Source organism: Struthio camelus, unplaced genomic scaffold (assembly GCF_040807025.1).
Source record: "Struthio camelus isolate bStrCam1 unplaced genomic scaffold, bStrCam1.hap1 HAP1_SCAFFOLD_48, whole genome shotgun sequence".
Lineage (NCBI taxonomy): Eukaryota > Metazoa > Chordata > Aves > Struthioniformes > Struthionidae > Struthio > Struthio camelus.
Window position 1 is genome coordinate 451,890 of NW_027182705.1, and position 14,855 is coordinate 466,744.

Here is a 14,855-nt window from a genome sequence, read left to right on the forward strand (position 1 = left end):
ACTGGGCTCACAGTGCAGTGTCTGATGGGCCATCCTCTGCCTGGGGGCCTTTAACAAGGGAAGTCCCTCAGGGATCTACGTTGCTACCTGTCCATCTTTATCAGTCCCCTGGAGGAGGTCTGCAGAGGAGACTAGACTGGAGGAATACAAGTCACTGTGCTCACAGCTGGGGCAGCCATGCAGAGGGACCTTGAAAGTCTGGAGAAGGACATAGCATGCACTCTCATGAAATGCAGCCAAGACAAATGCCAACTCTTGCCCCTAGGGAGCAAGAACCCCTTGCAACAACACAGGCTGTGGGCAGCTTTCAGGGAGCAGCAAGGGCCGGCTGCTCCCAAAGGGACAGGCAGCTGGGAGACAAACATGATAACAAGGCCAAAAAGGCAGGGGCCTCCCCAGGCAGGGCCAACCCCACCCTACCCAAGCAAAGCGAGCAGGGCACACCTGGAGATGGTAGCTGGGTTCAGCAAAGACTCCAGATCATCAGGAGAGTTCTTGGTGACGAGGCAGGTCCAAGGTCAAGCCAGGAACACAAGTCAGCAAACCAGGATCAGGCCCAATGACAGTAACCAGGGTCAGACAAGGCCCTGTAATTGCAGGGCATATCCAGAGAGATGAGGTATGTCCAAGGTCCAGTCAGAAATCCAGTCCTTGAGTCAGAGTCTGGATCAACAGGGTCCATGGTCAGGAATGGGCACAGCTGTAATGCCGCTGCAGACAGGCACACCTGCAGTGTAGGTCGAGATGGCACTGGGCCCCACAATTGAACTTAAATGAGCTCCTGAGCCACGTGCAGGGGCATTTGTGGAGGCCCCTGGTGAGGCTGGTCAGCGCCTTGAAGGCCTGGTTAGTGCCCCTGTCAGGGCCCTGACAACAGATTGGCCAGGAGAAGCTCTGTGGAAAAGGCCCTGGAGGTCCTGGTGCATGGCCAAGTGAACCTGAGCCAGCAGTGTGCACTGGCAGTGAAGAAGGCCAACAGCCTCCGGGGATGTGTGTGCAGAAGTACGGCCAGGAGATGGAGGGAAGTGATCTCCCCCCATTACTTAGTGCTTCTTACACCACATCTAGAGCGCCACATCCAGTGCTGGGTCCCCAATTAAGGCAAAACAATGACAAACTGCAGTCAGTTCAGTAGGAGGCCATCAGGAAGCTCAGGCAGCTGCTGCACAAACTTCTGCATCCATGGGACCAGCAGCTCCTGCTCCTCCAGCCAGGGCAGAGGCCAAGGAGACTGCACCTCACGCCATGCCAGTCCAACAGCACCAAGAGGAATCATGCCCAGTGGAACCCACTGGTGCCACAAACCACAAGGACATATCAAGAGCTCTGCTCCCTTCAGCCCCTGACACACCAGTCGCTCGTGCCTCAGGGAGAGTTTGGGGGCCCTCTCACCTCAGGGGACAGAGCCTGGCACCCAAGAGGGGGACTCACCCATCGCCCAGGGGAAGTCTCCATGGCAGGGAGGAAATGCCTGGGGCTCGAGCTTTCCCTCCCCACTGACCATGGTGGGGGGCTGGAGGGACCAGCTCAGGCCACCAGGGCTCTCTCAACCTGAGCAAGGCAGTGAACAGACAGGTGTCTGCAGGCAGGTGAGGGGAATCCCATTCACAGCATCTCTCCTGACTTTGCATTGTGAGTTAGGAGGAGTCCTGAGGCCTTCTCTGACTCACTTTCCCTTTCAAAGGAGCATGTCCCAGACTTTGAGTGAGCAGAGTTATGGCGCAAGCTGTATGCCAGAAGTGTTCACAAAGTTTCCAGCAGCTCAGAGGTTTCAGCCTCCTTGGAGAGCCAATTAGGCATTGCTGCCTCTCTGCAGTGCCAGGGGAGAGACCAGCTGCAGCAGGAGCCTTCAGAGACTCCTGAAGTGCTTTCAACCCCAGGACAGTGCAGAGAGCAGGGGGGGATTCAACTGCTGCTGGACACAACCGCAGGACGAGTTGAAGAAAGACGGCAAGGGCAGAGCAATGCCTGAGAGCTGGGTTGTGGTTTGCAGAGAGCTCAGGGAAGAGAAGGCCGTGGTGGGCAGGAAGCAGAGGGTGAGACCCCGACCTCCATCGTCATTGCCCAACACCATCAGTGCAGAGGTCACCACCTCATCCGGAGGACTGCAGCTGAGTCAGGTCTGTTCCTTTCTGGCTGGGGAGGCTTTGCACGGTGGCATCTATGGGTGAGAAAGGTGATGGGCATGTCCTTTGCTGAGTGTCTTCTACTCCAGCTCCCCCTTCCCTACACTCATTTCTCCTGATGCCCTTGTTAGCAGAGCAGAGTGCTGGGGAGCTTGTTGGTTGGTGCAGAGTTAGTTTGTGCCTTTGCTGCCCCTGAGCCAGCCCAGAGCCCCGCGAGCACAGCTGGCAGTGCTGAGGTCCAGCTGCTGGGTTGTGCCACCAGGCAGCCCCAAGCCCCTCCCAAACCATTGCTTGGAGGGACACCTACACCAAGGGAATGATCTCCCCTGGCTTCTTCCCTCCTGCCCTGCTCCCAATCTCTCCTCCTCACAATCAGTGATTAGCTCAGCTGTCCATCTTCTCTCAGGTCCAGCTCCCTTTACTCTCTCAAGCCCACACAAAGCTCTCTCTGAGAGTTCTCTGAGGAAGTCCTGCTGCACAGTGCCGGGGATGTCCACTCCTGAGCCACGCACTGCCAAAGGAAGCACATGCCCTGTCCCTTCCAAATACAACTGCTTTGGAGAGCTGAGGTCAGCCGTTTGGTGCAGGGCCCATGCTCCTGCCCTGAGGAAAAGGGCACCTGGCATGATGTGCTCGCAGAAAGGGGTCTCCTGGCCTACTAGGAACGGTGGCTGCTATTCAGAATAACTCTGGGTGCAAGAAAGACACTGTCACAGTCGGAGTGAATGCTTTCTCTCCTCTGCCTCTACTCCAAGCAGGAAAGGAGCACCTCCGAGGGGCAGCTCACAGATGCATGGCTTAACTCCCTGGAAACCCCTGGTTCTCTCCTTTCAGTAGTCATGGGGGCCCTAAAGGGAACACCAATGCGGTCAGGGAAGTGCCAGGCTCCGTGTTTTCTCTGACAGCCACTTCCTTCCTGATCCTTCTGCACTAGAAAGAAGGAAAGAAACAGATGTTTTTTCTTGTAGGTTGCCTCGTTGGGAAAGAGGAATGCGGGACCTGTGGCGCTCTGTGCAGAAAGGGGAATGGGAGAATCACACATCGCCAATGGATTTTCTCCTGCTGGGAATGGGGAATGTCCCCTCGCTCCAGGCACCACTCTTCCTCCTCTCGCTCATCATCTACTCAGTAACGATGGTTGCGAACATCCTCATTGTTGTGCTGGTGGTGGCAGACCGGCACCTGCACACCCCCATGTACTTCTTCCTGGGCAATCTGTCCTCCTTGGAGACCTGCTACAGCTCCACCATCCTGCCCCGGCTGCTGGCCAGCTTCCTGACTGGAGACAGCACCATCTCTGCTCATGGCTGTATGGCTCAGTTCTATTTCTTTGCTTCCTTTGCCACTAGCGAGTGTTACCTGCTGGCCATGATGTCCTACGATCGGTACGTGGCCATATGCCAGACCCTGCTCTATCCAAGCCTCATGACCTGGAAGGTCTCCCTGCAGCTGGCAGCAGCCTCTTGGCTAGTGGGACTCCTTATCTCTACCGTAGTCACTTCTTTCTTATCCCACTTAAGGTTTTGTGGCCCCAATGTTATTGACCACTTCTTCTGTGATTTCATCCCTTTGCTGGAGCTCGCCTGCAGTGACACCAGCGTGGTCACACTCCTAGCTTCCATAACATCTATCCTGGATATAGTCTTCCCCTTCCTGTTCACACTGGCCTCCTACGTGTGCATCATAGCTGCCATCCTGAGGATCCCGTCCAGTGTGGGCAGGCAGAAGGCCTTCTCCACCTGCTCCTCTCACCTCGCCGTAGTCTCTGTTTTCTATGGCACCCTCATCATTGTCTACCTGATGCCCAGAACCCTCCAGCTGAGGCAGCTCAACAAAGTGTTCTCCTTTTTCTACACCGACCTCACACCCCTGGTCAACCCCCTCATCTACAGCCTGCGCAACAGGGAGGTCAGGGAGGCCCTGAGGAAAGGGCTCCGCAGAGCTTTGGCCAACTCCAAGAGCTCCGAGTATTGCTGTGCCAGGGTGGTAAAACCCCCTCGGGTGCATATGTGACCTGCCAAGGAGACAATAGGGGAAGGTGTGTGCTCCCCACCAGGAACCCCTCAAGGAGCATGTGTTTTGTGAGGTTGAAACGGAAAGGGAGGGAAGAGGTCATTAGAAAAAACCAAATATTTCTCCAGGTCATCTAATAAAAGTCTGATGAAAAAGATGTGTGTATATGTGTGTTTCTAGATGGTTAAGGGTTATTTCCCAGCCGCTGAGCTTCCTTTCCCATCTCTGCAAGGGCAAGTGGTCTTTTTTCCTTCCTTTTGGCAAGATTGACTGACTCAGTGCTGATCTGCCAGAAACTGTCTCAATAGCGCTGTCTATGCTGTCCTCTGCCCATGTGCTGCAGCAGGTCAAATCACTCTTTGGAAGAGGGAGAGTGGGAGAAATGAGCTGAGCCTTAGGATGATAGGATCATAGGAAACTTGAGGTGAGAAGGGACCTCAGGAGGTCTCCAGCCCAACCTCCAGGTCACAGCTGGTGACCTATGAGGTCAGATGAGGTTACTCAGGGGTTTATCCAGCTGGGTCTTGAGAAGCTCCACGGATGGAGACTGCACCACTGGTCTCTGTTGCCTCTGTCTCTCAGCCCTCATTGTAAAAAGTTTCTCCTCCCGTCTAATAAGAACCTCTTTTGTTTCAGCTTAGTCCTGTTGTCTCTCATCCTCACACCGTGCACTGCTCAGAAGAGCCAGAGGTTACCCTCAGGTCTCCCTGAAACCCTCTCTTCCCCAGGCTGAACAAGTCCAGCTCCCTCAGCCTCCCCTCCCACGACAAGGGCTCCAGACCCTGAGCCCCTTGGGGGACCTCCACTGAGCTTGCTCGAGTTTGTCTATGTTGTTCCTGAAGTGGGCGGAGGGGGGGCCCAACTCTGGACACAGCCTCTAAATGGAGGTCCAACGAGTGGTGAGCAAAGGCAGATGTTCACTTCCCTTGAGCTACTGGCCGTGCTCCTGCACATACAGGCCAGGGTGCTGTTGGCCTTCCTGGCTGCCAGGGCACACTGCTGGCTCCTGTTCAGCTTTCTCAGAACCAGGACCCTCTGGGCCTTGGCCACAGAGCTGCTCCCGGCCAGTCTGTCTCCTTCGTGGGTCACTGCAAGGGGTTCTTCCCTCCTGGGGCAGGAGTGGGCATTTTTCTCTCTTGAATTCCCTGAGGTTCCTCTTTGCCTATTTTCCCAGCCTGTTGAGGTCCTGAATGAAGAGGACAGTTGTCCTGAAGAGGACGTTTGTCTCCTGGACCTAGCAGTTGCAAAAGACAGTGACTGTGTCCAGCATCCCTCTGGGGTGCCCTTGGCCAGAGTAGACAGCCTCCCTGGGAGTGGGATTCCTCTCACCTCACTCTGGAGACTTCCAATGACATTTCACAGAATCACAGAATGGTTGAAGTTGGACGGGACCTCTGGAGATCATCTAGTCCAACCTCCCTACTCAAGCACGATCACCTAGAGCATATTGCCCAGCATTATGTCCAGATGGCATTTGAATAATTCTAGGGAAGGAGAGTCCACAACTTCTCTGGGCCATCTGTGCCAGTGCTCTGTCACCCTCACAGGAAAGAAGTTTTCCCTCATCACCAGATGGAAATTCCTGTATTTCAGTTTGTGCCTGTGCCTCTGAATTGCCGGCCTGGGTCTGTCCCACAGGGGACAGTGCTGATGAGAGATGCCCGAGCTTCTGGAGGGGCATCGGAGCCCTCAGGAGAGCTCAGGGGATCTCCAGGGACAGCATGTGCTTCAGATGGGCAGTGAGTGGAGCCTCACAACGGGAGGGACAGTGCACGGTGGAGTGAGCAGAGGGCAGAGCACTAACTCCAGGTCTTCCTGGGGGAAACGAGGGCTCAGCAATCCCCGGAGAGGCAGTGGGGACCCAGGAGGCCCAGGCAAGGGCGACTGGAGAGTGACGCCTGCACCCTCGGTGAAACACCACAGCCTGGAGCTAGTGCACCCCCAAACACATCTCCTGCCGCTGCCAACACCCTGGGCTCACTCGCAGCGCTGCCCAGGAGCACAGACACATGCCAGCTGTGTCGGTGACTCTGATCCCTGTCCCGCTGGGTCCACTTGCTGCCCAAAATCGGCACGACCAGTGCGGAGTCAGGAGTCCCCCCATGGCCCCCCAGCCCCTTGCTCTGCAGAGCAGCACCGCCAGCCCGGGGCCCTGCGGGGAGCACAGGGGAGGGTGCAGGAACGGGCAGGCCAGCATGAACACCCTGACCTGGGGAAAGGCTCTCCGTGCAGCAGGGCCGTCGCAGGAGCAAAGCAGGGCAGCAGTCCGCGATGGAAAAGGAGAAGGAGCATCAGGTTCCTGGGGGCACCAGCTCGGGGCAGGCGGCTCTGTCGCTGGGGCAGCGGGAGCTGCGGAGGGGCTGCAGGGCCAGGGCTGTCGTGCTGTGCTGGGCAGCGGGGTGGGCATCCAGGGGCTGCAGCCGAACCACACAGCACCGAGGAGACCCATAGACACTTTCTGCAGAGCTTTCTTGAGAGACATGGCAGGGTCTCAGATTTGCAAATGTTTCCGCTTTTGCTAATTTCCAGGAGTTTTTACACTCTTCCCTGCCCTGCATGAGATGGTTGACATCAGCAAACCAACAACGTTTCTGGGGGGCTTTTGCTGTCCTGATGAGTGTGGGTGTCATTAAGCAACAGCTAGAGAAGAAAGTGGCAGAAGCCACTTCAAGGCGGCTTGGGAGCTTCTCTTTCTGGAGAGAGAGGCAACTCGCACCAGCGGCTCGCGAGATTTGCCCCCAGGAAAGTGCCCGACCGCCTTGTGCCAGTAGACGGAGGCTCGAAGAGGCAGCGGGAGCTCTGGCGAGCGCCGCGGCGGGGGCCAGGGCAGCGGAAAGGCGGCAGCTGCCTTCCATGGCAGCGGGGCGAGGGCAACCGGTCAGAAGGAAGGGCCAGCAGGCAGCGGTGGCCCGGGGTGGGACTGCCTGGGGCGAGCAGGGAAGGCAGGAGGGAGGGGGAAGGAAGGGGGGGGGAGGAAGGAGGGAGGGGAGGAAGGAGGGAGGGGAGGAAGGAAGGAAGAGAGGAAGGGAGGGAGGAAGGAAGGAAGGAAAGGAGGAAGGAAGGAGGCAGGAGGAGGGAGGAAGAAGGAGGGAGGCAGGAGGGAGGGAGGCAGGAGGAGGGAGGTAGGAGGAGGGAAGGCAGGAGGGAGGGAAGGCGGGAGGGAGGGAGGCAGGAGGAGGGAAGGCAGGAGGAGGGAAGGCAGGAGGGAGGGAAGGCAGGAGGGAGGGAAGGAAGGAGGAGCGAAGGCGGGAGGAGGGAAGGCGGGAGGGAGGGAGGCAGGAGGAGGGAGGGAAGCAGGAGGAGGGAGGGAGGAAGGAGGGAGGGAGGAAGGAGGGAGGGAGGCAGGAGGAGGGAGGCAGGAGGGAGGGAAGGCAGGAGGGAGGGAGGCAGGAGGGAGGGAAGGCAGGAGGGAGGGAGGCAGGAGGAGGGAGGCAAGAGGAGGGAGGCAGGAGGGAGGGAGGCAGGAGGAGGGAGGCAGGAGGGAGGGAGGGAGGCAGGAGGAAGGCAGGAGGAGGGAAGGCAGGAGGGAGGGAGGCAGGAGGAGGGAGGGAGGAAGGAGGGAGGCAGGAGGGAGGGAGGGAGGAGGAGGGAGGCAGAAGGAGGGAGGGCGGGAGGGGAGGCCCAGCCAGGCCGGGGCAGCCCTGGGGGCCCAAGGGCCGCTGTTGCTAGGCAGCACCGGGGCGGGGGGGTGGGGCAGGAGGAGGCCACGTGACCTGCCGCTGGTGGCGTTGCCGGGCAACGCCGGGCGGGGCTGCAGCGGCCCGGGGGGAGGGGTGCCGGCCCTGAGGCGGGGGCGGGGGTGGGGCGGGGAGCGGGGGGAGCCGGGCCCTCCGCAGCCCCCGGCCCCGCTGCCCCGGCCGTCGGGGGGCTGGGGGCCGCCGGGGCCGTGTCCGGGGCCCGCGGCTGCCGGGAGCTGCAGTGCCCGGCGGCGCTGGGGGGTGTCCGTGGCTGGCGGTGGGCGCACGAGGAGGCCGGTCGCCCTCCTGCTCCTGCGGAGCCGCCTGCTGCTGCGGGAGCCGGCGCACCGCTGCGCAGCCCCAGCAGGAGAGCAGCCCGCTCCGGGCTCCAGCCCGCTGCCCCCGGGGTCTCGCCCGGCGCTGCTGCCCCCCGGCGCCGAGGGCCAGAGCCAGCCCCGGCCTCCAGCCAGCCCCGACCCCGACCCCGACCCCGGCCCCGGCCCCGGCCCTGCGGCTGTGCCGACCGCGCGAGAGCAGCGCCGCCGCCGGCTCACACGGCCGCACGTATTGATGGGCTGACGCGGGGGTTTAGGAAACACGGACGGGGGGCACTGCCCTCTGCGGAGATCCCTGGCCAGGGGGTCCTGGGAGCGCTCCGGCACTTCTTGGGGGACTTCCTGCAGCGCTGCCAGCTCCTCTCGACCTGCACAGGGTGCTCGTCACGTCTGCGCGGCGGCGGCAGCCCTACGGACGCTGTATCTGGGTATGGTTTGTCCCACGGAGGGTCCCTGCTAGGCCCTTGGAGCCCAAGGGCCCCGGCCTGTCCCCTGCGGCCAAAGACAGGGCCCACCCTTGGACCATGGGGGAAAGGGCCTTCCCTCAGCAGTGCCGCAAGCTGGACTGGCCCTGGAGGAGCTGACGGCTGCGGCAGCTCGCTGGCACTGGAGAGAGGTGGTGGCAGATGCCTGTCCTATGGATGACAGGACGCGCGGAGGAGACTTGCCAAAGGGTCTCTCTGCTTCCTTCCTTTGCAGAGTTGTCTTGGAGGAAGCCGAGGGCCCTCACGCTTCCTGGAGGCAGAGCTGCACTTGTCAGAGACCTGGCCCCTCTCCCGGGTCTCTCTCGAGGTGCTCCCCATGCGCACCGCGGGCAGCCTGGCTCAGGAATGAAGCTCCGGGTGGGCCGAATCACATGAACATGAGCTGGCCCATGGTTTCCTGCTCTTTTTATTGCCGCTCAGAGAAGCTCTCTTGTCTCCTGGCTCAGGTGGGAGTTGTGCCTTGCCAGCACCCCGTGAACCTGCACTCGGTAAATACAGGTGTACTCGGGGTTGCCCCAGTTGCTCTGCACCTGGAACTTGATATACTGGAAGGGTCTGGGAAGCTGCTTCTGGAAAGGAGACGGGGGGAGCCATCCTCACTCGGCTGCAAAGAGCAGCAGCCCAGCAAGGTGGCTTCCTTGGCCAGCGCTAGCCCTGCTGGGGAACCCGAGGCGGCAGCCCTGGCAGAGGCGGCAGCCATGGTTCCCACGCCAGAGCCACCATGAGGCGCAGGATGCTTGGCCTCATCCTCCGCCCTCTGTCGCCCAAGGGCTGGCAGGCAAAGCTCCGTTCGTCCCTCCCATCGCGCCCACACGCACTGCCAGTACCTCCAGGCGGAAGGTCTGAACAGCCTCTTTGTCCACGTCAAATAGGAAGAGCCCCAGGAGAGTTTCTGCTGCTGCTTCCTCACCCACGCCCTCCAAGGCAACAGACAGTGAGGGCAGGTCAGGCTCCAGCAGAGCCTAAGGAAAAGCGCCCGCGGCGTCCCAATCGGGGATGCCTGCCTCCTGCCCCGCTCCTCTCGCAGCGGTCTGGAGGAGGTGAGTGTGGCTGTGGGTCAGGCTGTGTTGAGCAAGCGCTCCCAGACCCTTGGGCCAGGAAGCACACAACAAGCCGGAGTGGCACAACGGCACCATGGGCCCCCACAGACCCCAGGCAGGGACGCGCTGCTCTGCAGCCACCAGCCACCAAGCTGCCAGGAGCAACGAGTCTCCCTTGCAGCTTTCGGCCATGGCCAGATTGCCTTCCCGCCCCCCGCTGGAGGTGCAAGGCAGAGAGACTTACAGAGACAGCAAAAGCTTTGGGGGCGCTGCTGACTTGCCCGGAAGGAGAGACTGCCTTGGAGATGTGCTCCACGGTGACAGCCCTTGGCCAGATGTGCTCAGGCAGCCGGATGACCACTTGGCCCTCAGCTCCTTGGAAAGCCCAGCACTGTCCAGGCGAAGTGTGCGGCTGCAAGCAGAAAGCAGACCCCTCCAATGGCAAGGCGCTCCAGGAGCCCACAGGACGGGCGGCTTTGCAAGAAGCACAGGCCTGCCTTTGTCTCTCGCCTGCCATTCTGCCTGGAAAGGTGCACAAGTGGCTGGAAGGGACAGGAGGGGGCACTTTCACACTTGTTTTCAGAATACGCAAGTCTTCCTTACGAAACATCTAGGCTCAACTGCCTCTCCAGAATCCTGCTCTGATTTTGCACGGCGTTCAGAGACAGGGCGGCTCTCCCTAGCACATGTCACCCCATGAGCCTTTGAAGGCTGTGCGGGAGAGATGAGGCCCAGTTCAGCTGCCACGCTTCCCCCCACTGGGCAGATCCCGTCAGGCTCGGGGGCCTGCAGGAGGCTCTGTCCTTGCCTCAGGGGCTTGGCAGGTCCCCCACAGCTTCCCCTCTCTCTGGAAAGCAACCACTGGAGTGGAGGTGGGCAAACGCAGCTGCCAGGAGGACAAAGGTGCTGAGCAAACGGCGACCAAGGGTTGTGGGCAGGTTGCTGCCGCTGGGTTCAGCTCCGTTCCCCTCCAGCTGGGAGGGCAGCGCTGTCGGGAAGCACGGGGGATCGTCAGGAAGACAAGGAGCGCGGTAAGGTTGAGCAATACTGCTGCTGTGACGGGAGGCGTTTGGGACTTGCTGCCCCAACTGGAAAGCAAGGAAGGGCCTCAGAAGTCATGCCGTCTCTGCTATTACCTGCAGAATGGTGTCGGGAGGGTTGGCAACCGAGAAGAACCATAGGCCAAGCCAGCGAGCCCCACCGCCTCGCCCACCATAGGTGCTGGATGTTCTCTCTGTGTCGATTGTGGCCCCTGAAAGACACATGGAAAGCAGCTGCTCAGGGCAGGCCAGAGGCCAGGAGAAGCAGCGACTTAGCAGGTATTTCTGAAGGTTGCAAGCGCAGCTGGGCAGACTTTCTGGGGGGGCCATAGAGCAGCCGAGTGCCAGGAGACTCTCCCTAGGCATACCTGTGGTTTTCAGAGCCCAGTCCACCATCTCGAGGTAGTTTGCCGCTGTCTTCTCCAGTGCTGCCCGGGTCAAGTCAAGAAGGTGCTGGGAAAAACATTGGGAAAGAAGGGAGAGACGGGAGTGAGCGTGGAGAATGACACAAACGCCTCAGCGGGCACTCGTGCGTGAGTGCTGAGTGCTTGCCCAGAGCAAAGGGGAGACTCGGGGTCAATCCCCCACGGGCAAGACTTGTGGGAAAAGGTGCCACACTGGGCAGCAAGAGGACAGAGCTGGCTCTGAGAAGAGCCAGGAGGAAGCGGCAGGAGGGAGCCTCCAAAGGACAGCAAGGTCTCTCCTCCACTCCCAGCCTCTTTACCCCTCTCTTCTCCTCGGCCATCTTGCTCTCCTCCAAGACTTCTTCCACGGAGTGCAGGAGGGCCTCCTTTGCGGCACCCATCTCTGCCTGCAGGCGAGCCACCTGCTCTTCTAGAAGCTCCCGCTCACGGATTTTCTCCCTCAGCAAGGCCAGCGAGTTGCTGAAGACAAAGGGAAAGCACATGTTGTCCAAGGGCCACCCAGCCCCTGCAGGCAGGCTCCAAACGCAGGCAGGATTCCTGCAGGGTGCCATGTCCTTGCACCCCCTCCTCTTCCCTCCCTCGCCTACACAAAGGCTCCCCCTTCACCTCCACGTTTAGCAGGTGGGAAAGACTGGAGCCCTGCATGTTTTGCCCATGGTAATATGGGGCCCATGGTAAGGAAGCGCTCTTACCTGAGAGTCATGAGCTCTGTTTCCAGCAGCTCCCCTGCCTTCTCCTGGAACACAAAGGCCCTCCGTGAGAGCAAGCACAAGGAGCGCTGTGGGGGCTTCGCAGAGGAGACTTCCCTGGGAGCAGCAGGCAGCAGCTGCTGCTGCTCTCCATCAGTCTGGAGCAAGGCAGAGGGCTGCAGGCCTTTCTGCAGCCACTGTCTCTGGGAAGAGCAAAGCCACCTGCTGCCCCACTTCTCCTTTCTTCAGCCTGCCAGCCTGCAGAGCTCCCTCAGGGACATCTCTGTGTCAAAGCTCATTCAGCAGCTACGGCGGCTGACGGACAAGCACCAGCGTCCCCACCCCCTCCCACGTCTCTGTGAGGATGAGCCCTGGCACTGTGGAGCAGCTTCCCACCTTTGGCAGGGGAGGCAGGAGCTCAGAGCTAGGGCCTCGGCCGCACTTTGCCTTCCCCCAGCAAGAGGCACGTACCTGCAGCGCTTCCTTCTGCCCCTTGCTCTCGCTGAGCAGCAAGCCCCAGCAGTAAAGCCCAGCTGGAAGTCACCACGTCAAGAGACAGTTGTATTAGGAGGCTTTCCCGTGTTCCCTGTAGGCACATTGTGGCCTCCCACCCGTTGGGGGCAAGCGCTTGGCTGGGACAGCTGGAGCTGGAGCCAGTGCAGAGAGAGGCTGTGGCTCCAACCCCTGGGGCACCCCCCAGGCCCCGGAGCTTGGACAATAGCTACACCCAACGGCCACAGACCCAACAGGCTAGTGAAGGCATGTGGTCCTGAGCCAAGACAAAATGCACCCGGCCACGCAAGGTTCTGCACAGACATTCAAAGCCCAAAGCTCTGAAGCAGGGAGGGACCTCTCCCCAAAACGATCCTATGCGCTCCGCTCCCTAACACTGCCTGAGCCCAGGGAAGGCGGGAGGCAGGCCGCAGGCCACCTGTGCAGACCATCTCTGGCCTTCACCATCACAGAGATGTGAAGCTGGAAGGTGGGATCTACTGCCTCTCCCTCCCGCTGACAGCTGGCATCCAGTAGGCCTGGGCTGCCCCGCAAGGTGTTTGATCAGCACTACTCACCAGCAAAGATTGGGGCGAGCAGGAAAAGGCCCCTCAGGAACCTGCTGCCATTCTGCCAGGCGATGCTTCGTCTACAAGAGAGGGACCGCTGTTGTTATCCGAGCCTACAGCTTGGGCTTTGATCTTGTGGTGATGCATTTAGGGGCTACCTTGCCACCAGGTTGCTCAGCTCAGCAGAGCGGAGAAGCGCAGGGCCCAGGGGTGTTTAGGAAGCTCTGCGCTGGAGCCCACCACCCTGGGGGCACTAAGGCAGTTGAAGACATCTGGCCTGACACACGGGCAGCAGCCTGGTGCCCCTGGGCTCTCCCAAGGAGAAAGGGCAGGGTCTAGCCCACCAGAAGGCTCTGCTGGGCTGCCTGGCTCCCCAGGCTGGAGGGCAGTGCTGCATGCATCCCCGGTGCTCTGGGGCTGCCTGTCCGTGCCAAGGAAGCTGGGCGGCACACAGGGCTCCTTGCCTTTCCCCTCCCTGCTCTTTGGGCCCTGTTGCACCCACCTGCCCAGCTCGGTTGGCATCTTGCCTAGTCCAGCCCAGTCTCCAGCAAGAGGAAAAAGGTCGCAGTGCTGCAACTACCCAAACGCCTCTTGCCAAAGCGCCCGCTGGCTCCTGCAAGCCTTCCTGTTTGCAGAGCTGCCCATCTGGGCAGGTGGGGCTTTTATGTAGGGCAGCTGTTTATGACATCACAAGAGCCAACTGCCCTAGAGGCAAGGTGCTGCCCATGATGACCTCAGTAGGGGGGTTGGGGGGTTTCCCAGGAGGGGGTTGTCTGGGACAGCCTGGGAGAGAGAACCCCTGTGGCTTAGCCCCCACCCCAAGCCTGAACCCTCCCGGCACACCCGCGCAGGAGCACTGGTGAGCCCAGAGAGCCAGCTCACTTGGTCACCCGGGCAAGCTGCTGTGGCGTTACCCACCTCCTCCTCTACTAGGCTCTTGCATGTCGTGTCGCAGCCTTGGAGCTTGTCACTCGGGCCAGTGTGCCCACAGCTGGTGGTGCCTCTGCCCAGTGCAGGTCTTGCCAGCTCGTCAGCCCCTTGGCTCTTGGCTCCCAGCTGCTCAGGCCAGCATCTTCTCAGGCGCTCTTTGTCCGGCTGGTGCTTGGGCTCTTCCTTGTCACTTGGGTCCTCCTCAGGGCAGTGGGGTCTCCAGGGAGAGCAGGGCTGCCGTGACTGCCTCGGTCCCCATGCTGCCTTTGCCCTGTCCCCCACTTAAAGATGGTAAATGTTATACCCTTCAGAAATGAGGGCATACTTTGGAGAAAGCACAGCAACATGACCAGGGAGGGTCTGGGCACTCCAGGGGTGAGTCCAGGTCACAAGGTCAGGCCAGCTTACTCAGGGTTTTATCCAGCCTGGTCTTGAAGGCCTCCAAGGATGGAGATGGCACTACCTCACTGCACCACCTGATCCAATGCTTGAGTGACCTCCTGCTGAAAAAGTTCCTCTCTCCTAGGCCCACTGGCTCTTGCCTTCCCACCATGCACCACTGTGTGGGAGCCTGACTTTGTCTCGTTGACAACCTCCCTGTGGTTACTGGAAGGCTGCTGTTAGGTCCTCCCAAAGCCATCTCTTCTTCAGGCTGAAAAAAGCACATTTCCCTCAGCCTCTCCTCCACAGGGCCTGGGCCTCAGAGCCTGACCACCTTGGTGGTCCTCAGCTGAACTCCTCACCCTTTGCTAATGCTTTCTTTTATTGGGGGGCTGGGGGGGGGACCCAAATCTGAATGCAGTCTTCTAGCTAGGGTCTAATGAGTGCGAGTGGAGGGGGACCATCACTCGCCTGGATCTCCTGGCTGCGCTACTGTGTTCAGGCAGCCCAGGATGCTGTTGCCTTTCATCGCTGCCAGGGCACACTGCTGGCTCACGTTCAGTTGGTGTGCATGGAGACGCCAGGTCCTTTGCAGCAGAGCTGCTCCCCAGCCAGCCAGTCCCCAGCCTGCACCATCTGCAGGGGGTCCTTCC

The 14,855-nt window shown here is 60.3% G+C and overlaps 2 protein-coding genes across 2 annotated transcripts; one reads left to right on the forward strand and one right to left on the reverse strand.

Annotated features, from left to right (window-relative positions):
• Nucleotides 1–3,116: 3,116 nt before the first annotated feature.
• Nucleotides 3,117–4,139, forward strand: LOC138065196 (olfactory receptor 6B1-like). Its single transcript, XM_068929409.1, has one exon. It carries the CDS (start codon nucleotides 3,117–3,119, stop codon nucleotides 4,137–4,139), a length of 1,023 nt encoding a protein of 340 aa, XP_068785510.1.
• A 4,913-nt stretch (nucleotides 4,140–9,052) lies between these two features.
• On the reverse strand, nucleotides 9,053–13,413 carry LOC138065197 (sperm-associated antigen 4 protein-like). The gene is made up of 9 exons (XM_068929410.1): nucleotides 13,394–13,413; nucleotides 12,901–12,971; nucleotides 12,302–12,363; nucleotides 11,834–11,877; nucleotides 11,441–11,600; nucleotides 11,085–11,169; nucleotides 10,813–10,928; nucleotides 9,464–9,598; nucleotides 9,053–9,205 (listed from the first exon to the last, which is right to left on the reverse strand). Exons 1-9 carry the CDS (start codon nucleotides 13,411–13,413, stop codon nucleotides 9,053–9,055), a joined length of 846 nt encoding a protein of 281 aa, XP_068785511.1.
• Nucleotides 13,414–14,855: the final 1,442 nt, after the last annotated feature.